The sequence below is a fragment of the Scheffersomyces amazonensis genome (genome assembly GCF_036850825.1).
Source record: "Scheffersomyces amazonensis strain UFMG-HMD-26.3 chromosome Unknown RJT21scaffold_7, whole genome shotgun sequence".
NCBI classification, from domain to species: domain Eukaryota; kingdom Fungi; phylum Ascomycota; class Pichiomycetes; order Serinales; family Debaryomycetaceae; genus Scheffersomyces; species Scheffersomyces amazonensis.
The window spans coordinates 637,717-660,128 of NW_027042747.1; the positions used below are offsets into that span (position 1 = coordinate 637,717).

The window sequence follows — 22,412 nt, forward strand, 5'->3', positions numbered from 1 at the left end:
CATAGTTAAGCGCACCATAGTTATGCAGACCATACTTAAGTGCACCATACTTAAGCGCACCATAGTTAACTCTTCTACAAGATTACTCATATTAATAATCCACTTATGGAAGGTATCGATGAAGTGCTGGCCATTTCGAGCTTAGTGAGGTCTTTGACACAGGAATTGTCCGACTCTACTGAGAATATCCAGAAATTAGAGTCAATAACCAAAGGACTCGTAACACCACAAGAGTATGAACAATTGAGTCAGAGTCAATCCACCACTCATGAATCTGAGAATCAACAAATAACTTTAGAAGAAGAGGAAGATTATATAATTCTGAAACTAGAAACGGATCGAATCAATTTGGTATTGGAACTACAGAAACAAGAGTACTTTGAAGATAAATTAAAGGAAGTCGTTATACAGAATGAAGATCTCGTTGCTAATGTTAAGGAATACCTTGAATCTCGAGATGCTATTCATCAAGAAGATGTACAGTATGTAAATCAACGATTTGATCATTATTCTGAACAAATGCTTCAGCCTACTATTGATCTGTTAGATTCACGATTGTTTGATTTACATCGAGGTGTTCATAAGATAAGAGAAATACTAACTACATTGATAAGTCATAATAGTGAAAACGATACAATATTACATTCACCGGAGTATCAACATAAACTTGATCTATTGGTTGAATCCATAAATAAAATATACGATGATATATAATGACGTTACGGTATATATATATATATATATAATTCTAACCTATTAAGGGATCAATACTATCAGTAGAAGATATAGACAGTCCAGACCGTTTAGTATCTATCGAAGCAACACTATCTCTTGATGGTTCTCTACCTATAAAATTATAAGCTTGTTTAATAATATCTCTATTAGGATCTAATTTAACCCATTGTTGTCTAATTCTATTAAGATTCATCTTACCTCTATCAAAATGAAAGATTTGGGAGATATAAGTTAATAAATCAAATATAAAGATAATTAAGATTCTAAATAATTTTTGATGTAATGGTAAATCACTAACATTATTATCAGTTAATTCAATATCTCCACCTAATTTTTTAATAATATCTTTCCTTTCTTCTATATTAGGAAAAGCTAATTTAAATCTATTCAGATGAATAACATTTTCAATCATATTAGTTAATTTAGTTTTACATTCTTCATTAAGTTTAATTTCAAATAATGAACAATTTTCTTCTAATTCATTAATTCTTTTAACAACAATTCGAGTTTCATAAGTTAATCTATCAATTGAACTAGTTAAATCTTTAACACTATAACGTAAATGACCTACCAAATCTTCATCAATAATTTTGGTTTTACTATTATTCATTTGACTTTGCATATTATTTAATTTAATTAATTCTAAATTTAATAAATTATATCCTCTATCGATTGATTCCTTTGAATAAAATCCATTGGTTAAAGTATCTTCCCAATATGATTTTTGAAGACTATTATATTTAATTAAATTATTAAGATTTCCCATATATCGATAACAAAATGAATAAATACTTGCTAAATTATAATCCATTGGTTCATTATCAATAGCAGAAACACTTGAACTTCTTTGACGATTATAACATGTTTCAACTATAACAGGATCATATTCAGTAGCTTTCTTAATATATTGAAGTTTTCGAATATCTCTCATATCACTATCATCTAATGGGAATGAACTTCTTCTCATTAATACTCGACGACATTTTTCAACTTTTTCATCTTTATGAATAGATTTCTTTTCTTCAATACAAAAATTATCCTTTGATAAATCTCCATTAGTTTGTATACTACTAGACATATCAAAACTCGAAGCTGTATCATTAGGAATTTGTAATAATGTATCCACAATTGAATTTGATCCATTATTAAAATTTAAACTATCAATAGTACCATTATTCTTTTTACTAGTATCTAAATAATTATAAGTTTGGAAATGATCCTTTTTATTATAAGGTAATAAAATGCCCTTTGTATTTTGTAATCCCATTCTCATCCGATTTAATCCTCGAGAATATAATGAAATATCGGTCATTGAAGCGGTTGAAGGTGGTGGACCACCATCACCAGAATGAAGATTCATTACTTTATCTCGAAGACTAATAAATTCATACTTCTTATTATTTGGATCATCAGCTAAATGACTTTTATGATGATGATGATGATGATGAGAATGAGCATGTGAATGTGAATGAGGATGACGATGAATGACTCCACTTTCACCCGAACTACTTGAATCATGACTATGAGATGTAGCAACTGATTGGGTACTTAAACCATTTGTTGTTGTACTACCATAACCATGAAATAATCTAATTAAAGTTTTACCTGAAATATAATTATTAACTAATTCATTCAAATCAAGAGTTTCAACTTCTGAAGGACTAATTTCTGCTAATTTTCTGGTTCTTATATTACCTGATTCATCCATATCTCTACCACCAGCAGCAATTATTCTATCTTGAACTGTATTCTTTACAACATTAGTTAATTTTTTCAATTCCATACCATAATGAGATTTATTCTTTCGATGTTGAGGAGTAGGTGACATAAGTGATAGAGAATTTGGGGTGGCAGCTATACTATAATTTGGATTAATTGGAGTTCCTGATATAGTTGTAGTTAAAGAATTATCTTCATAACCATCTTCTTCATCATCATCATCTTCAAAATAATGATTTCTATTCTTTTCAATATTATATTTAGAAGTTGTAACTGAAAAGATTCGATGTAATGTTTCAGGATCTAATTTTCTCTTTTTATCTAAACGATATTGTCTTTGAAATTGACCAATAGATAACATAAAATTTTCAAAATCAAATAAATCCTTTGGTACATCACATCCTCCAACTAATTGTAATCGAAGTTTAACACTTAAAGTTAAACTTAATATAGCAGCAGCAGTAGCTGAAGGTAATATTCCTCTTTTAGAAAAATTAGGTTTAGTATTAAAATGTGGTAAACCAACCACATTCCACCAATTTTTAATGGCTTCTTCTGTTCTATTACATAATAAACCATCACAATATTTTGCATCTAATAAATCATAATAAAAAAGACAAATTTGAATAACATTAATAAATTCTCTAATAGCAAATTTAATAGGGATATTACCATTAAATATTTTATACATATGTCTAAATTTATCATCATTTGCATCAGAAATTTTTGATGTCATTAAAGAAAGTGATCTACCTGTACAACGTAATTTCTTTAAATTTGAATTTATACTAAAATCATCAAACATACTTTGAGTAAATCCCAGTGGTAAAGGTATTAAATTAAGATGTGATGGTAATAAACTTATATCTGTAACAAATGAAACTTCATTTACTGGGAAATCAGATATACTTGAAGTTAATGTTGATGTATCAGGAATATTTATACTACTACCATTATCATCCATTCGTTTTATTTTAGAATGATTAAGCATTAATTCATTAAGATATTCTTGAAATCTAATAGGATAAAATTTCGATTGCTTCTTTAATATAGTAAATCGTATTACTGGAATTTTTGAATCAAGATTACCTGTAAAACTTGAAACTATTGTACCTATTTTTCTATCATTTACCCATTGTTCAACTAAATAAAGATCAAATCCTCCAACTTTAGTTTCTTCAATAATATGAAATTCACCTGAAAGTACAAAATCTTTTCGAAAATATTCAACAGCTTTAATATCAGGTAATATATAAGTTATAAATTCTTGAGGTTTTGTTATTCTAGAAGGTAAAGCAGTAGTTTTTTTAGTTGAAGTTGATGATATGGTACTTGATCTTCGTGAAGCATTTGAATTAGATGCAGCAGGTGTTAATAGATGTGGATTAGGAGTTAACAGATATGGTAGATAAGCTGTCATTTCGAATGCAAATTATGTAATTATTGATATATGCATGCCAATTGGAATACCTTTCCACGAGGATCGGCTAGGAAAAAGTTAAATATAGTAGTAAGATAAAAGGATATAATTCGAATTTTAATTTACTACTTTAATATGTATAGTAATCAACTCAATATGTCACAGACTATGTGACCAGTTGTTGGTGATCAGTAACCAGTGATCGTTTGAATAGAAAGTTTCAAATATGTAAGCAGGTCAACCACTGCCCGTTACATAGCCTTTCCTATTTAAGAAAAGACGAGAGGAAAAAAACGTCACCTGGATGCAGGGCCGTGCGACTTTGTTCCTAAAATATTTTCAGTCTATACTTGAGTCACCAAGAGCGAACTCGACTGTAGACAAGACACTAAGAGGGAATTCAAATTATCCCATTGACAATTTGAAGAAATAAAATAGGGGGTATGTGTGTGCAATACACTCTATTGATTTAATATATCAATTCAAATACATTGGAATTGGGGGGAGAAGAGACGGGAATATGGTTAATAAGAAAAATCTTAATATATATTTGATAGATTAGACATTTATAGTTTATAAATTAACCTTCTCTGATGTGTCTATCTCGTTATCGACATCACGTCAAGATGAAGATAACGAAAGATATCAATAAATATCTAATTCATCAGAGGAGTCAAAATAGTTATTGTTAGAAACGTAGACAGATGGGGCCGTTGATGACCCCCCCGGCCCTAATTAAACGCAGCACAAGCGCCTTGACAAATTTGTTTCGTATACAAATTATCATATGTCATTAGCGCAATTTACCAATAACGTACATGTAATTTCCTACGGCTTTATCAATGTATAAAAATATGGACCAGGGAAATATTTAACCGCAACGGTATAATAAAATTAGCACAAAATTAGCGTATTCCGGCCCTAAATTCCTATCATCCATTTATAGCAGGTTTGTAATGTAAAAAAATGTACTGAAGATAAGAAGAACAACAAAATTTCACAAACCTGTGAAAATAGGATCCGGGGAACAAAGCCGTAATCTATTATTAACCGTGCCTTGACTCTCGCAGAAATTTGTACTAAGCACTGTCTGATTCTAAATACACATGTAATTACGACTCGGGCTTCTCGAATTATTTCATTTGGTCTAGGGCTTGTGATGTAAATGATGAAGTGCGGCAAGTTTACTGCGTTCTACTGCTCTACTTCTACAATTCTTCTGCTTCAAACCTCTGCAGAGTTTGCAACAGAATATTCAAAATATTATTTTCGTTGACTATGCAATAATTTAATCCCCATATTAATTACCTCGCGATATAGCTTAATAATATTTTGCACCATCTATTATCGAAGATTTAGATCATCACTACATTAATAAAAAGGGGATATTAAAAATAATCATTAGGGGATGGGAGTTTGAGTTGTTAGATTGAAAAGCTATTGTCTTCGTATTATCGTATCATATCAATATCAATATCAATATCATATCTTGGCCTCCAAGCTCAAATGCAAGTTGATTAATTTAAATTAAATTTTTGACTCTCGCAGATTATATAAGCTTCGCTTCCTTATCTTTTCTTTTTGTTACGAATCAGGTAATTAACCTGAGAAAATCCTCATAACCCTTTATTGATTGCTGCAAGATCAATAAATTCTACACCTTATTTCTCTTTAGTGTAATTAAAAAGACAATAGCAGGGCATTTGGTACATAATGATGAAATATATCAAGATGACTTATAAATAACCTTGATGTCCACGAATTTTGTAGATTGTAATGTCTCTTTCTTGCTTATCTTATAAATACAGATAGAATATTCAATAACTGTTGTCTCTACTGGTTTAGTATAACTATTTTATAATGAGTGAATCTGTAGGGAAGCATCCAGATGTTTATTTAGAACAAGAAATAAATGAAGATTCTTCAAGTTCTATTGAAGATGAAAAGCCAACTTCATTATGGTCCCGATTCATTAAGGCTATTGAAATTGATGAACCAAAGGGTTTAACTGCCTCACAAATGTTTTTGTATAATTATGATTTAAGACCTGTTGAAACAGAGAGAAGACAATGGTCTTGGTATAATTATGTTTTCTTTTGGGTAGCTGATTCTTTTAATATTAACACTTGGCAAATTGCTGCAACTGGTATTCAGCAAGGTGGTATGAACTGGTGGCAGACTTGGTTATCAGTTTGGTTAGGTTATGCATTATGTGGTATTTTTGTTAGTATTGGTGCTAGAGTTGCCATTATGTATCACATTTCATTTCCAATTGTTTCTAGATCATCCTTTGGTATTTTTGGTTCACTTTGGCCCGTTATTAATCGTGTCTTTATGTCAGCTGTTTGGTATGGTGTTCAGACATCAGTTGCTGCACCTTGTATCTCTGTTATGTTGAGAAGTATCTTTGGCCAAAATTTAGATAAAACAATGCCAAATCATATTTCTGATCCTGATATTACCACTTTCGGATTTTTAAGTTTGTTTTTATTCTGGTTATTTTCTTTACCATTCCTTTGGTTCCCGCCTCATAAAATTAGACATTTATTTACTGTCAAAGCTTATATTACTCCAATTGCTGGTATTGGATTCCTTATTTGGACCTTGAAGAAAGCTGGTAATGTTGGACCAGTATTTCACCAACCAGCTACTGTTCAAGGTAGTGCTTTAGCTTGGGCTTTTGTTGAATCGACTATGAACGCTTTAGCCAATTTTGCAACTTTAATTGTTAATGCTCCAGATTATGCCCGTTTCTCAAATACTCATTCATTTGGTATGAAATATTTGGTATATACACTTTCTATTCCTTTCTGTTTTTCATTAACTTCATTAATTGGTATTTTGGTTACATCTGCTGCTCAAGTAATGTACGATGAAGCATATTGGTCACCATTAGATGTTCTTGGTAGATTTTTGGATAATTATACTTCTGGTAATAGAGCGGGTGTGTTCCTTATCGGGTTTGCCTTTGCCATTGCTCAACTTGGTACTAACATATCTGCTAATTCTTTATCCTTTGGAACTGATGTGTCAGCATTATTACCTCGTTTCTTAAATATAAGAAGAGGTTCTTACATTTGTGCTGCTTTAGCCTTGTGTATTAACCCATGGAAATTAACATCTTCGTCATCTAAATTCACTACTTATTTATCCGCTTATTCAGTGTTCCTTTCTTCAATTGCTGGAGTACTTGCTTGTGATTACTTCTATATTAGAAGAGGTCATCTTAAATTAACTCACATGTATTCTCTTTTCAGACCTGAAGAAAAATCGCTCGATTCAATCTACAGATATAATAAATTGGGTGTTAACTGGAGAGCTTATGTTGCTTACATTGCTGGTATATTACCTAATATTGTTGGTTTCGTTGGTGCTACCGGAACTCATGACGTGCCTATTGGAGCAACTGAAGTTTATAGATTAAACTTCTTTATGGGATTCATAGCAGCTTGGTTAGTTTACTCGTTTTTGAATTATTTGAGTCCTGTTGAAACTGGAATTCCGCAGCTTAAACCGTTTGAAAAGGGTTGGTTTGAAGAATGGCAAGATGTTGACAATTTTGAAGAAGAATTGCAGGGTCTTGTCGTTGATGGTGTATCACCTGCACTGGAATACCAAAATTATTCTAGTGGTTACGAAGAAAAGAAAGATTGAATTACTTTTTTAGATTAGTTATTTTTATATAATGTTTATTTCTTATGTTTATTAGTGTTGTTTTTGCTTTATTATATGTATTGGTCTAGTTATGTTATAAGACACTCGTAAGTACCTCTTTTTTTGCAGCTGTGTAATCTCCGAAATATCCAATCGCATTGAAAATCTAAAAAAAATGTGCCAAAGTATTTTGACAGCAATATTGCAATTGATAGCAACAATATGATATGATAGTAGCTAGGATTAACATAGTGAGTAGTATACTCAAGACCAAACGAACATTTACTACATCTTCATTACTTTTACAATTTCAATTACCTTCTACATACAAAGCTCAGCATAAATTAATCACATCCATCTCAATCAAGCAAGGTTGGAAAATTTGGAAGAGATCATTAAAACCACAGAGACTACAAGAAGTTCAGAATGAATTAGTTGATTTAATGATTAATTCACGAGATTCTTCTAATGCAAATGTGATTATAGAAAAGAAACAGATTACGATAGATAATGAAAACACCGTTATCAATGAAGTTAATTTCCGAATTATTAATAATGAAAAATATCCTACTAAGCATATTGTATTCATTCACGGTTATGGGGCTTCTTTAGGATGTTTTGCAAGAAACTTTCAAGTCATTAATAAATTTGAAGGGAAAGATAAGAATTTCAATTATAGCGTTCATTTCTTAGACAACATTACGTTTGGATTATCCTCTAATCCAAAAATACCCGATGAAACTAGTAGAAGTATAAATCATTGGATCATTCCTAAATGTCCAGAAGTAAAAATAACTCCCGGTAGGGATGAGAAACTATACAATAAATATTATAAATTGGTCGATAAATATGAGGTCAATGTCCCTGAATTTCGAGAATATCAAAACAAGTTCAAGCCCGTTTTGAAAGATTTAGAAGATTTCTATACTTCGGCTATTGATAAATGGAGAAATGCCAGTGAAATTGATCAAATAGATTACCTTGTTGGTCATTCATATGGTGGATATTGGTCCGGATCTTATTCATTGGTATATCCATCTAAACTAAAGAATTTGATTTTATTATCTCCGGTTGGAGTGGAAAGACATGTTCATGCTGTTACCAATAATTTGTTTGATGATAGCAAACAAATACAAGTTTTTAAACCAACTATCAATCCAATATCATATAACTTCTTAACTAGATTGCCTATATTATCTAAGAAGCATGTGACAGAATGGTATTACAAATTACCATTCTTGCCAAGATTATTGAAATGGTTTGGACCATTTGGTGCACAAATATATTTCAAAATGTGGTTAGGAAAATTATTCAAGATCAATAAATTAATCTTAAAATTTGGGGGACCAGAAAAAGTATTTCAGTCTAATAATGATCTACCATATGGTTCCAGAAAAGAGTGTTTCTTGATTGTGGAATACTTGTACAATGCTATTATTCGTGGATCCAATAGTGATATATATATTAAACACTTATTGACTCCAGCAACTGTTAGCAAATACCCATTATATGATAAATTTGAGAATTATTTAGTGAAGGATGGTAAAAGCTTACCTTTCAATGTTACACTTGTTTATGGTCAATATGATTTTATGAATAGCGAAGCAGGTCAAGAATTGAAGAAGTTGATCGAACAAACGTCCAAGGATAATGGAAATGATATCAATGTGTCATTCCATAAGATTGCGGAAGGTGGTCATAACTTATACATTGACAATCCATTTGATACCAATCAATTGATATATGATATTGTTGAAGGCAAAGAGAAGTCAAGTTCTGAAGTTTATGGGCGTTAGACAAATTTTCAGTTCATAATTATTTATTAGAGTATTTATTTAAATAAACATTATTTTCTTCTTTACTGCCTGATTTGCAGCCTTAACTGCAAGCAAACAAAGTTTTATTCGTAAACTAGTTTTGACGTGTATATCACGAAAAGTAGTGTTGCACATCAGTATGATGGGGTATAAACTGAAGATTGGTTTGTTGCACTGACTCAAATACTAAGTCAAGTTGCAAGGAGAGATGTAGCTGAATTATAGATATGAGGCGCATTCCGTAAATTATAATAGATCAACGATAGTGAAAAATTCTCACAATCACTTCCGGTTTAGGTTAAATTCTTAAAAATAAGGTAAGCAAAACATATTGTTCTATAGAACCCTATGAAATATTACAGGATTATGCCTAACAGTCCCTGACATTTTGATAATTACATTACAATATAAATGATTTCACTTAGAGTACAAAACTGAGAAAACAAAGAATCTTGGCTAATTCTGTGTTTGTTTGAGATATTTCATTGACTAATTTTGAAATTAGTAAGAATTATCGGGTTACAAACAGGTCGGAAGTGTCAGAAGTACAAAACAATTCAGCAGAATGTTAAGACCGAGGGTGAGAAGTGAAACCTTAACCTTATATGAGATTTAGGGAAAAAAGTTTAAATTAAATGATTACATACTCCAAACAATCCATATCAAAATTAAATTATTCTTATTAACATATTGTATTTATCAATGAATTGACAAATATATTTAAGATTTAATTGAATAATATTGTTGACGAATACACCCTCGGACTTGAATGTATATTCCGACCTTTCAAAGTCAGTCGGAAGGCGGAAAAATTGCACAGCTCATTGTTACCCCTAATTTCAGTATGCAACTAATAATTACTAGCCATTGCTCTGTGCCTGGTTTGGATATTCATATCAATTTGATTTGTTATAAAGATTAGCCTCTAACGTAAGTTGGTTTACATTGTGTCGTACTTTGTACAACTCTTCTTGTGTGTAACTCAACTTTGTACTATTCAACCTTCTTCTTCTTCCCTCTTCTCTGTTCTACTCTTTCATTTCTTCATTAATTCTCACTAATATCAATTGATCTTCCTTTGCCAATCAATCAGATGGTTCTCACATCCATAACAGAAGGTTATCTTGACATTCCTCTTTCTATTGTTTCTACTTCGATAAATTTCTCGTCTAAATCAGTTTATGATAAACAATACAAACAAAATAATTATTTAATTTCTTTTTCACTGCAATTTAATTTTTTTAATTAATCCAGTCGGCTTAAGAAAACCAGTCAAAAAAAAAAAAATTGCAGGGCCGTGCTACAAAATCTAATATAATACTTGATATATCCATCAAGACTTTTTTGCTTATTGCAAAGCTTTTCTTGGACTATACTGTACGGAATATCAGGGGTTTACAAAGTTATTTTGGATTTTGTTGAGTTTGGTCATATATTCTTGGAGCTTTCCATTAATTCAATTATTATTATTAATCACCTCACTATAGATCTCAACTATAGATCCATTCTAAATCATAACATATAACTTATAACTTATAACTTATAACTTATAATTTGTCAAGTAAAACCCATCATTTTTGCAATATCTTAAAAATTCACTTCTAATTTTGTAACTAATCACCAACTAATAGCTTACAATTTATTACAGTTTGATAACTTTTAATATCACCTTTAGCATTTTATTAGCATGACCCCATCACCACAAGACAAAACTCCAATGTCTCAGCATTATAATCACGACGATATAGAACTTGCAACCAGTCTGCCTTTGCATTCGCAATCTTCATATGGCTCAGATGACTTATCAGAATCATCTGGTGAATCGATATATTCAGAAGAATCAGTAAGAGATTATAGACCAAAAGCATTGATTACAGATTTCATTGATTCATTTAAACCATTTGACTATTCCATTTTACCTCCAATATATCAAGTAGAAACAAAAAATCCCCAACGGGATGACGAAGAAGCAAATTTAGTTCAATCTACTAGTTTTACATCTCAAAAGTCAACTACCTTACACCCTTCTCATCCACAATTTGACTATTCAAGATTTACTGAATTAGAGCGTGCAGCTTTAGTCACAGCCACCAGTCCATTATCTAAACATCTTAAAACAAGACATTTAAGTTTAATTTCTTTAGGTGCAGCCATAGGATCTGGTTTATTCATTGCTTCATCTCAATCATTAAGTCATGCTGGACCCTTAGGATTATTATTGGTCTGGTTTATTATCGGGGTCATAACATTCATGACAATGTCTAGTTTATCAGAATTAGCCACAGCTTTCCCAGTATCAGGAGCATTTGTCACATTTACAACTTTATTTATTGATTCTTCATTTGGGTTTGCAATTGCTTGGAATTATGCAATTCAATGGTTGGTTACTTTACCTTTGGAATTAGTTGCAGCTTCTATGTGTATTCAATATTGGGATGCATCTATAAATCCCTGCGTTTGGGTTACTATATTTTATATAACCATTGTTATCATAAACCTTTTCGGGGTAAGAGGTTATGGTGAAGCAGAATCTTTATTCAGTATTATTAAAATTGTCGCCGTCATTGGATTTAATATCCTTTCAATAATTATTGTTGCTGGTGGAGTCCCAGGTCAACCATATATTGGAGGAAAATACTGGCATAAACCTGAAGGTGGATTATTCAATACTGTTGAACCATTTAAACAATGTTGTTATATAATTGCAAACGCTTCATTCGCATACGCAGGAACTGAAATATTTGCCTTAGCAGCAGTTGAATCTAAATCACCTAAGAAATCGATCAATAGAGCTAGATTACAAATCTTCTATCGTATTTTTGTATTCTATTTTGTTTCTATTGTTATGATTGGTTTGTTGGTACCTTATACTTCTCCCGCTTTAATTGGTGAAAATTCTAAAGCCAATAATCTTGGAATAGATATTAATACTTCACCATTTGTTATTGCTATTAAGAATGCTAATATTAGAGCCTTACCATCAATTATGAATGCTGTTATTATCATTACTGTCTTTTCTGTTGGTAATGCTTCGGTTTATGGATCATCAAGAACTATGTGTGCTATGGGAGCTTTAAGACAAGCCCCACCAATTTTTAATTATATTGATAGAAAAGGTAGGCCAATGGTTGCATTGGGTGTTCAATTTATTTTTGGATTACTTGCTTACCTTGTGGCTTTGCCAGGTCCAACTGCAACTATGGATGTTTTTACTTGGTTTTTATCATTAAGTGGTCTCAGTATTCTCTTCACTTATGTTGCTATTAATATTTCTCATATCAGATTTAGAGCTGCTTTAGATCATCAAGCTCGTATTCCTAAAGATGAACTAGTTTATTGTTCAAGTCCAATTTATTCATGGATTTCACTCATTGGATTAATAACTTTATTAGGACTTCAATTTTGGGCAGCATTATTCCCACCGGGACAACAAGGAGCTGATTTTGTTGGTTTCCTTAAGTATTACTTAAACTTAATAGTGCTTGTAGCCTGTTATGTTTCACACAAGTTTTACAATTGGTGGTTTAATGGCGTTCCTCTTACTAAATTCTTCTTAAGAGCTGGAGAAATAGATGTTGATACCGGTAGAAGAGATATTGATTTGGAAATCATTAAACAAGAAATTGCTGAAGAGAAGTTGAATTTGAAATCCAAACCCTTCTACTATAAAGTATACAAATTCTTCTGTTAACTTTATTTATACTCATATTTATTATACTCGTATTTATTATAGTCATTCCTTTACATTATTCTAATTTTTATTTCTATTTAATATTCAGACTTTTGGGAATCTTTATTCTTTTATTTCCTTAATTGCTTTATAGGCTATGTACATAATCAATAATAACTTTTGACTTTGTAAAAGTTGCAAAATCGGATCGAAGATGGTTACACAAAACCCGAATTTAAAATCTTTTTTTATGGATTTGACGTAAGTTTCTAAAAAAGATGGTACGATAAATGAAACCATGATGAGGAATCTGTATGGCTTTTTAGCTTATAATGTATGATATGATTCAAAGATGAGGTACTAATGATGGTGTCATCGCATCTTGCATATTCTCAACCTTTATTTCTGTTACTACTATATATTTTGTATTTACACGTGAATATCAGCAGGCAGGTTCTTTCAAATAAGAGTCAAACTACTATTTCAAAAAGTTGTGCTGTTTAATAAATGATATTTACTCTGTCTAATAGACCATATTGAGTGACATATCAACGTTTAATTATCTCATATACACGTGTGACTAACTTAAACAAGTTTCTACTGAGAGGGTTAAAGTTGTAAGAGTTACAACAAATCCAGACTTGCTATATAGCCTACTTCATAAGAAATGCCTCTGATTGCCTAATTTGGAAATTTGCGCACGATTTTCAAGAATCAGGCCAAAATTTTCACAGCCAAGTGAGTGATTTTATTTGAAACTACAGATGGCTTAAAATCAAAATTTCGTTTAATATGGGGTCATCATAGTAAATTAGAGCCATGTTAAGCTTGAGGGAATTAATCAATTGGAGCAAGAATCATTGAGGTAATTATAGTGAATAACGTCTATTCTGATATTCTATATAGTACTATGTAAACAACTAGTTAGTGTTGTACAGCAATTCGAATTAAATTAAAACATCGAATCAATAACCCCCCTTTAAAACCCGAAAAAACAATAAAAGAAACCATAATAGTAAATACTGCCCGCAGCATTCAAAATAAATAATGCCCATAAACATAATATAATAATACAATCGTAATAATAATTTAAACCTTGGAAAAAGATCCAGCTTTTCCAATACCCAGTAGATCCCAATTAGATTTATTGTAAATTTAGTTTGGAGAAATACTGAATAACCACTTTCTGTAGTTTGATTGAATTAATTCGTTATTGTAGTCTAATGAATCATTATGAGCATTGGCTTCGACGCATTTATGATTGGCCTCAGTTGTTTTCATCTTGCAGTAGCCACATTCGTATAACCATGGTTGAGAACCAGTAGAATAGTTGATGAATTTTTCATTTTCTTCATAATCGTACCAGTCACCATTTGGTTGGTAGCTATAATTGCTTTCAGTGTAATATTTTGGAGTTAATAAAGGAGAATCGGGTATAGAAGTCAGCACACTACTTAAGTCTTCATCTTCTTCATTTATGTTGAATTCAAAGATATCGTCAGCGTCAGTATAGCTGTAGTCGCTGTTGTTATCAAAATTGCCATTTGAGGCATTTGCGTGATCGGAGTTTTGAGTATAAATATTTGACATTTTAGATTTGCTTGTCTATGTGGTTGTAAATACTTTCTTAAAGTAAAGATAAGTGTCTAAGTTCGTTGGTATACTGTTTGTTAAATTAAAATAAGAATATAGAAAATGATATAGATTAAAAATATGAAATAACCACATTTATTTATATGTTTAAAATTTTGCAATTGTGTCACCACCACCTTCAGAGTCATAGCTCTATTTTTGCTTTTTTCTTGTGGTGGTGGTGCTGCAACCACCACTACTGCCAAAAAAAGAACCCACCACCACCACAGTACCTTTTTCGCACTATGACAGTTGCTTTTTATGAGCAATTTACACGTGACTTGTCCATAGTCGGGATTTGACATTACTCATTTAGGTCTTTTCCACAAGTTGTGGATTTGAGTTGCAACTGAAACTAAACCTAGATCTTACTCTCCAAGGTTCGCTTCGGAAGCCTCATCTCAGCCATTTACGTGATTTGGTTGCGACTTTGGCAGGATTTCTATACTCCATGTTTTGTCTGCTTTCTAGGCGTTTCCATTTCTATAACCGATGCGTTTGATACATATTTCCCTGTATGGCTTTACCCAGTTTCTACAACAAAATATTTTTACTAAGCACTCCGGTTTCGTTTCTCACAACTTAGGCCGTTCTTTACTGTTGTTGGCTACAATCGTACACCACTGTTTTTCTTTTCCCATTATGCTCTTACAGGTAACTTCGTTGTTTAAATCATGAGTCACTACTATTGTTTGTTAAATATTCATTCTGTAACTAGTACAAATACATTTGTAATCAATAATCTGCTCATATATTGTGGTTAATTGTTGGATTTTGGTCATTTACGTTGTAGTGATATACCGGTTGAATGACTCAAAGTTATAACCACCATTATCAGTAGTAAAATTTGCTCAAACTTATCTTCGTCAATGGACTTGTAAATCCGGTAAGTCACGTGGGTTATAATCTCGTGATCCAATTATCAGCAATAAACATTAAGCAGAATTGGATCGACTACATTGAGCCACCACAATATACCAACAAGATCCACCAATGACTATATATTCCTTCTACATATTCGATAGGCATTGCAATTGCATCTATAACCGTGAATACACTCACACAAGTTCAGAAACAACCGGATCTGGCAGTAGTGTAAGTCTTAATTCTAGTACGGCTAATCATCTTGGTATAATCAATAAGAATAATGATTCGAATACTTCTAAGTTGCTATTTGGTATTCTATATTCTCTAAAGTCTATTTCAACAAAATTAATTGATGAGGAAACTTCACCTATTTCAAATGCATTAAAATCCTTTACATTAGGTAAATATCGAATTCATTATTTGGAATCATTAACCAATTTGAAATTTATACTAATTACTGACATTATTATTGATAATCTTCAACATGTGCTATGGGAATTATATTCAAATTATTATATTAAGAATTGTGTTGAAAATTCTTTGAGTCCCGTTGAATTCAAACAATCAACTGATTTGAAAGAACATGAACTTATGGGAAAGATTAGCAATTATAATTTCATTCATGAGACTGATCACTTCTTACAGTCATTAAGTGTCTTTGAATGAGACATGTGGATTACTTTGTAAAGTACAGCATGGAAATTCATAAATTTTCTACTATGGGTATACAGAAGTCATTTTGGTGATGGGTTGATCCTGTTAGATTCTTGTTCCCTAGCTTTTATCTTTGTGTATTGTTCTGTCAGATTTATAGTTGTACAGAGCAAGTCGGCCAAGTCATGGGAGTCCAACTTATCTATATTTGATTTGAATAAAGTCTGGGGTGTCATCGAATACGAATTATTTATTATGTAAAGCATAGCTCGAATCATATACATACTATATTTTCTAAAATAATTATATAACCATAGCGACATAATGTTATCCAGCAATTTTCAATTAGAAGGAGGTAATAATCATAGCAATAATTAATCATAGCCGTGAGGAATCAGAATCAGATTATAGTTTTGTTATAGGTATCTAGGCTCAAATATACATATTCATGCTTTATCAATTATTTCTTGGAAGAGCATCCAAACTATGAAATGTTATCATCTTATTACTTTCAGCAATTTGGTCTTCTTGGAGACTTGCATTTAAGTCTTCATTATCATATTGAATTCTTGAGTCAAGATTTTCATCTCTCTTAGGCATATTAGAGAAACCATTTGGTTCACCATTCCAACGTTTTCTTTCATTAGCTTGTTCACTATAACCAAAATCAATTAAAAAAGCAGAGAAAGATCCATCTTCATTTTCACAAATTATTATGTTGCCCAGGTGTATATCGTTATGGACAATACCTTGAGCATGGACAGCATCAATTGTAGCCTGGCAGCATTCTTTAAATTTTTTTCTTTCAGCTTTAGGATATGATCTTAATGGCTTTCCAGGTATTAAATCTATAATTAAGTAAAACCCTGACAACACTCCTTTATCAATATCAAATTCAGTATCTTGGTTTTGACCACAGGTATTTAAAAATCCAGCTTCATGTAATGTTGGTATGCCAGGAATACCCTTCAACAGTCTATAGCTAGACAACTCCTTACTGAAGCTTTTGAGGGCCTCTAGATAGCAATATTTAATGTCTTGCTTCTGTTGGTATTTGCAATTCCAAAAACAGTCATAAATCTTGATTATCTTTTCGGTCTTTGCTTCAGGATCATATACACGAATAACAACTGAATAATTACGTTGAAGGGCCTTTCCTGATATCACCTCTAGAAATTCATATTCTGCTCTTAAATCTTCTAAGGAAGTAGATTTCAATTCTGATTTCTGAAGAATACTGGTTCTTGAATGAGTAATTTCTAGTTGGGTAGTATCGGCTATTTCGGTAATTATCCCTTCACTGCTATTTGGAGCAGTTGGAGTATCTTCGTATGTGATCTTTGATGTAATATGATTATCTGAACAATATTTAGCAACAGAGATATTATAATTAATAACTTCTTTATTAATTAGAGGAAATAATACTTTAAGATTTTGATCCTCGATATGTTGCTTTAAATTATTAGAATCGTTAACTTGTTGGTTATAATAATGTATAAGGCAACCATATAATTGAGTTGTAGTTGAAAATTCCGATGTATCAGATAAGTCAATTATCTGACATGTCATATTTCTAATTAGATCACTGTTGTCGGTAGTTATATCTCCAAAGAGTTTTGCATTCTTAAGATCAATTAAGTAGGTGTTGAAGTAATCGGATAGGACTACTAAATTTGAATCTACTGCAATTGATTCACGTAAACACTGTGAAAAAATATTTACTACATTCGTATCATGGGAAACATTTGGATTGTTAATTAAGTATTTAAAAGGTGATAAATCTCTTTTGATTTCAATTGGTATTTTGATATTATTTAACTTAACCATTATGTCTGGGGTAATTCTGATAGGTTTATCTTCCCTAATAGTATCATTAGCAACTTGACTCTCGTCATTGACTTTTTCAAAGTTAAGTTTCAATGCATTAATACAATTAGCAAGAATGTTGTTATGAAAGGACTGTTGAACGGCAGACTCTAAATGTGTTTCTGTCTCAAACTTAATAACACCTACTGCGGCAACAAATCGTGAGATTTGGTTTGAATTTATTTTTGAAGTTAATAATTCGCAGTTAACTCTTGATGAAGATTCTGGTTTTGGACGAAATAAGCCAATTACGGGATTTAAACGATGATTTCTTATAGAAGTAGAAGGTTTGAAAGACTTGCTTGAGGCTTGAGTTGGATTTGATGCAAGACTATTCACTGATTCAGAAATAGTCTGGCCAACAACATAAGATCCAAATTGCACAGGAGGGGCATTAATGCTGATTGCAGTTGTTAAGTGACAATAACGAATTACTTTTCTATCCTGAAATTTGAAACCAATATAATCTTTGAATGCTTCAATTATTTCTGATACTTTTGGATTAACATTAATAGGATCTAATAAATGAAAATTATGTAATCTTAACAACAAAGCTAATGCCTCTTTATCTTTATAATCAACTTTTTTGGATAAACCCATTTCCCCCAATAATTGTTTTATTTCATCAGGATTTAAAGTATATCTTTCTAATTCACGCTGAGCTTTACGATAGTCATCCACACCCTGTCTATGTACCATAAATATATCTATTTGTGGTTGTTGTAGTTTGGGGAACAAACTACGATTGACCGCATCAAAATTAATAATAGACTTTAATGTATTGGTCATATTTGTAATGATTAATTGGTTAGATTAGAAATTTGGATGCTATAAGAGACTGCAAAATTATGTCAACATGAAAGTAGAAAGTGGGACGCTACCAATTACCACTCTTATATACAGGTGTGTATCCACACATAAATATACACCAAATATTCAACTCAAGATTTGAGTAGTCAATGATTACTACTTAATTGATATTACTGACTAATAAATTAATGGTTTTTAAATCAAAATATATTAAGTAAATAGTTGTATTTGTAATGTATAATTGTAATGTAATGGAATAACTGTTATGTATGGATGTTTTGTATGAGAGGAATTGAATTGAATTGAGTTTTTCACGTGACTGTTTTTTTTGTGGAGCTTCATAGTAAATTGAAAAGTGAAATATCAACAACGGTCAATAAGCTTAATACAATCTACGCATATACATATAAATATCAAAGTAAGCATCATGTCAGACGTCGAGGAGAAAAAAATTGAAGCAAAGGCTGAAGTCAAAGAAGTCAAAGAAGTCAAAAATAAGGAAGAAGAGGAAGAAGAACAAGAAGAAAGCAAGAAGAGATCTTCCGATAGCAAGGATAAGAAGCATAAAAAGAGAAGAAGAAGACAATATGATGATGATTTACCTAAAGAAGAAGAAGAAGAAGAAGAACAAAAGGCTGCTACTGGTACTATAGGAGATGAAGATGATGAAGATGATGAAGAAGAAGACGATGATTTTAAGGGAGAAGAAGAAGACGAGGAAGATGATGATGAAGATGATAATGGATTAGATGCTATTGATACAACTAATATAATTACCTCAGGTCGTAGAACTAGAGGTAAAGTAATTGACTTTAATAAGGCAGCTGCTGATTTGGCTAAAGAGCAAGGTGTTATTGTTGAAGAGGATGAAGATGACGAAGAAGAATTTGTTGATGGTAAATGATGCTTACAGATTATAATATATAGGCTAATTGAACGAATATAAAAGAATGTATATTAATTTAAGAGATACACCGTCCAAAAAAAGACACGTGAATCCCCAATAGAGGACTGAACAGATAGTTTATATTGAACAACTGCAGTGAGAATTTTTGTTTGTATTCTTTTTGAATTTTATCAGTTACAGCAGATAGCTGCTTTTTTAAAAAACCCAAATTAAAAGCCAATAGAAACAGATAGAAAGAAGTAGCAAGTATTCAAAAAAAGAAAAAGAAAAAGAAAAGAAAAAAATTGTAACGATAACGGCACGGGGAACATAGTTAGAATGACTATGTGACTAATGTACAAGTATAAGGGGCAGTATCTTAACAAGATGCCATGTAGTAAGGATTAGCATATCCAACAAATCCACCACCATGATGTATAAGCGGATGATGATGGAAAGGATAACTTGTTGTAGATGTGTTTAAAAACGGTATTGCTGGTGGATGTCCATGAGGTTGAAAGGAAATATTAGGGGTAGTAGTGTTATTGTTATTAGCATTTGTAGTCCATATTGAACCAGATGGTGCTATTATAGTTGATGAAGTTGGACCTTGTTGTTGAGATACAATTGAATGAGTGGTTGGAGCAAAATTATCAGCCCATAAAGATCCTTCATTATATTTTGTAGGAGGTGTTATCAGTGGAGATGATGATGAAGGATAATAATAAGTGTCTGAATATATTGGAGATGATGGAATACTCGAATAAGAGTTTGACATTTTTGAAGACAATGAAGAATTGTATTGATGATGAGGGTGATAATATTGTTGATGAATTGAAGCTGGAGAAGAGCTTATTATATTATTTATTTTCGAAGGAGCTAATGTGGTTGAAGGTACAGCTGGAGTTTCTATAGCATCTTGATTATTACCATATTTATCTAACCAAGTAGTCCAACATTCTTCTAAAGTGATTATATTTGATTCAAAATTCACCACATTTAAGCTCCATTTGCATTCATCTAACCAATCTTTTTCTTCCTTATTTAATACTTGTAACTGTAATCCAGTAGCTCCACACCATGATTTATTAGTAAATGTATTATCATCATTAAATTTATTAGCCAAAATTAAACTAACAATCAAATTGACAAAGATTTCTTGTTCAGTTAATTTCTTACCTGAACCACCAAGAGATAAATCACTATGACTTGAGAATCTTTGATTCATATATTCAAGAGCAATGATGATAGTAGATTTAGGTAATCTTGTGGCAAATAATACTGATACAATCAAGCTTTCAAACTCTTTGGTTGGATTACGACGTTGTTTTAACATTCCAAATGAACACCAACTTAAAAAGCAAGCCATAGTATTCAAGTCATATTCCAATACAGAATTAATACCTCCATTGACTTGTTCATCAGCTGGAGGAGCTGGTTGGATTCCTTGTGGTTGAGGTGGTGCAATGACATTTGGTGGAGCAATTGGCATTACCATATGTCCCATAGTTGGAGCAATAAATCCATTATAAGCTTGAACAGGCTGTATTTGAGTTGGTTGTTGTTGAGTATTATTAGTATTATAAAAGGATCTTGAATGTTTTAAACCAAGTGGAGCGGGAATGGAACCTGAGGAAAAATAACCTGATGGAGGTGTTGAATAATGATTTGGTTGTTGTTGCTGTTGCATAAATCCAAAAGATGAATTTGATCTATGATGAAAAGTAGGTGGTGCAGGTACAGAAGCAGCAACGGTAGCTACAGGTACTTGACCCTGATAATATGGATGTTGTTGATACATATTCAAATTAATTTTAGTTATTTAACGATTACTTAATGAAAAGCTCGTTAATTAGTTATAGTAGTAGTGATAATAAATTATTATCGTTAACACTTTAAAATAGTACAATAGTGATAAACCTATCGATTATCAGTATCCTTCTTTTTTTGTAAATATTTAACGATTCTTTGAGTGTACTGACTTATGAGTCAAATCAACCTTCTAAATTAATGGAATGTTGGAATAGTAACACTTTTTTTGGATATTGAGTTAGTGAGTTTGTTCTGGGTATTTTGTATTACCACAAAAATCAGTCATAAACTATTAGTACCCAAATGAGTAAAAGAACCAGATAGATAGTAAAGAAAGGACAAAATGGTGGGGGGCTAAATCACTACTGGGAATAGGTGATCTAGAGGGTTGGTTTGGGGTTGAAGAGAAGATGGTAAAGAAAGTGAATGAAATGTTGAAAAGGATTTCTTCCAGTTTTAAGGAAATTACAAAGGGAAATGGTTTGTGTGTTTAGTGGGAAAAATTTTATTAATTGACACAAAAAGGAAAAAAAAATTGAATATCCACAAACACAAACTCAAAGGGGTCGTGCAAAGACACTCAAATGGGCTGTAACTTGTTTCTTTTTATTTGTTATTGCTAATTTATCCGCTAATTAGGGAGGCAGCCGAATGAGCCTAAGGAGACAGTTTGGTCATATATAGTAGATAAAACGTTCTGTATTTTTGTTTAAGGTCAGTCAGTCACGCATTAATTGAATGAATGTTACATAACATGAGAGGACTTGTTCGAAGAAGTGTAATTGTTACTACTCTAATACTCTATTACTATTGGAGGACTAAAAGTTATCGATGCTCATGATCTCATAAATGCAAATATTTCGCTTGTAG

General features: G+C 31.6%; 10 protein-coding genes across 10 annotated transcripts; 6 read left to right on the forward strand and 4 right to left on the reverse strand. All coding sequences in view use genetic code 12, as the record gives it.

Annotated features, from left to right (window-relative positions):
- Positions 1–63: 63 nt before the first annotated feature.
- RJT21DRAFT_54307 (uncharacterized protein) lies at positions 64–816 on the forward strand. The gene has a single exon (XM_064885004.1). It carries the CDS (start codon positions 106–108, stop codon positions 712–714), a length of 609 nt encoding a protein of 202 aa, XP_064736401.1. The 5' UTR covers positions 64–105; the 3' UTR covers positions 715–816.
- RJT21DRAFT_54304 (uncharacterized protein) lies at positions 732–4,119 on the reverse strand. The gene has a single exon (XM_064885003.1). The coding sequence runs from the start codon at positions 3,872–3,874 to the stop codon at positions 749–751; it is 3,126 nt and encodes a 1,041-aa protein (XP_064736402.1). The 5' UTR covers positions 3,875–4,119; the 3' UTR covers positions 732–748.
- Positions 4,120–5,681: 1,562 nt separating this feature from the next.
- DAL4 (allantoin permease) lies at positions 5,682–7,611 on the forward strand. The gene has a single exon (XM_064882556.1). It carries the CDS (start codon positions 5,735–5,737, stop codon positions 7,526–7,528), a length of 1,794 nt encoding a protein of 597 aa, XP_064736403.1. The 5' UTR covers positions 5,682–5,734; the 3' UTR covers positions 7,529–7,611.
- A 131-nt stretch (positions 7,612–7,742) lies between these two features.
- RJT21DRAFT_122946 (uncharacterized protein) lies at positions 7,743–9,380 on the forward strand. The gene has a single exon (XM_064882557.1). It carries the CDS (start codon positions 7,756–7,758, stop codon positions 9,322–9,324), a length of 1,569 nt encoding a protein of 522 aa, XP_064736404.1. The 5' UTR covers positions 7,743–7,755; the 3' UTR covers positions 9,325–9,380.
- Positions 9,381–11,062: 1,682 nt separating this feature from the next.
- Positions 11,063–13,036, forward strand: AAP1 (Aap1p; the record flags this gene model as incomplete). Its single annotated transcript, XM_064885588.1, has 1 exon — positions 11,063–13,036. The coding sequence occupies one exon, from the start codon at positions 11,063–11,065 to the stop codon at positions 13,034–13,036; it is 1,974 nt and encodes a 657-aa protein (XP_064736405.1).
- A 1,134-nt stretch (positions 13,037–14,170) lies between these two features.
- RJT21DRAFT_116123 (uncharacterized protein) lies at positions 14,171–14,605 on the reverse strand (the record flags this gene model as incomplete). The annotated part of the gene is made up of 1 exon (XM_064880399.1): positions 14,171–14,605. The coding sequence occupies one exon, from the start codon at positions 14,603–14,605 to the stop codon at positions 14,171–14,173; it is 435 nt and encodes a 144-aa protein (XP_064736406.1).
- A 716-nt stretch (positions 14,606–15,321) lies between these two features.
- Positions 15,322–16,180, forward strand: RJT21DRAFT_229 (TRAPP subunit; the record flags this gene model as incomplete). Its single annotated transcript, XM_064883816.1, has 2 exons — positions 15,322–15,325; positions 15,720–16,180. The coding sequence occupies 2 exons, from the start codon at positions 15,322–15,324 to the stop codon at positions 16,178–16,180; spliced, it is 465 nt and encodes a 154-aa protein (XP_064736407.1).
- Positions 16,181–16,329: 149 nt separating this feature from the next.
- On the reverse strand, positions 16,330–19,183 carry RJT21DRAFT_54378 (uncharacterized protein). Its single transcript, XM_064885006.1, has one exon. The coding sequence runs from the start codon at positions 18,821–18,823 to the stop codon at positions 16,625–16,627; it is 2,199 nt and encodes a 732-aa protein (XP_064736408.1). The 5' UTR covers positions 18,824–19,183; the 3' UTR covers positions 16,330–16,624.
- Position 19,184: 1 nt separating this feature from the next.
- RJT21DRAFT_54373 (uncharacterized protein) lies at positions 19,185–19,929 on the forward strand. Its single transcript, XM_064885005.1, has one exon. It carries the CDS (start codon positions 19,272–19,274, stop codon positions 19,746–19,748), a length of 477 nt encoding a protein of 158 aa, XP_064736409.1. The 5' UTR covers positions 19,185–19,271; the 3' UTR covers positions 19,749–19,929.
- Positions 19,930–20,109: 180 nt separating this feature from the next.
- Positions 20,110–21,531, reverse strand: CLG1 (Clg1p; the record flags this gene model as incomplete). The annotated part of the gene is made up of 1 exon (XM_064883821.1): positions 20,110–21,531. One exon carries the CDS (start codon positions 21,529–21,531, stop codon positions 20,110–20,112), a length of 1,422 nt encoding a protein of 473 aa, XP_064736410.1.
- Between the last annotated feature and the right edge of the window lie 881 nt (positions 21,532–22,412).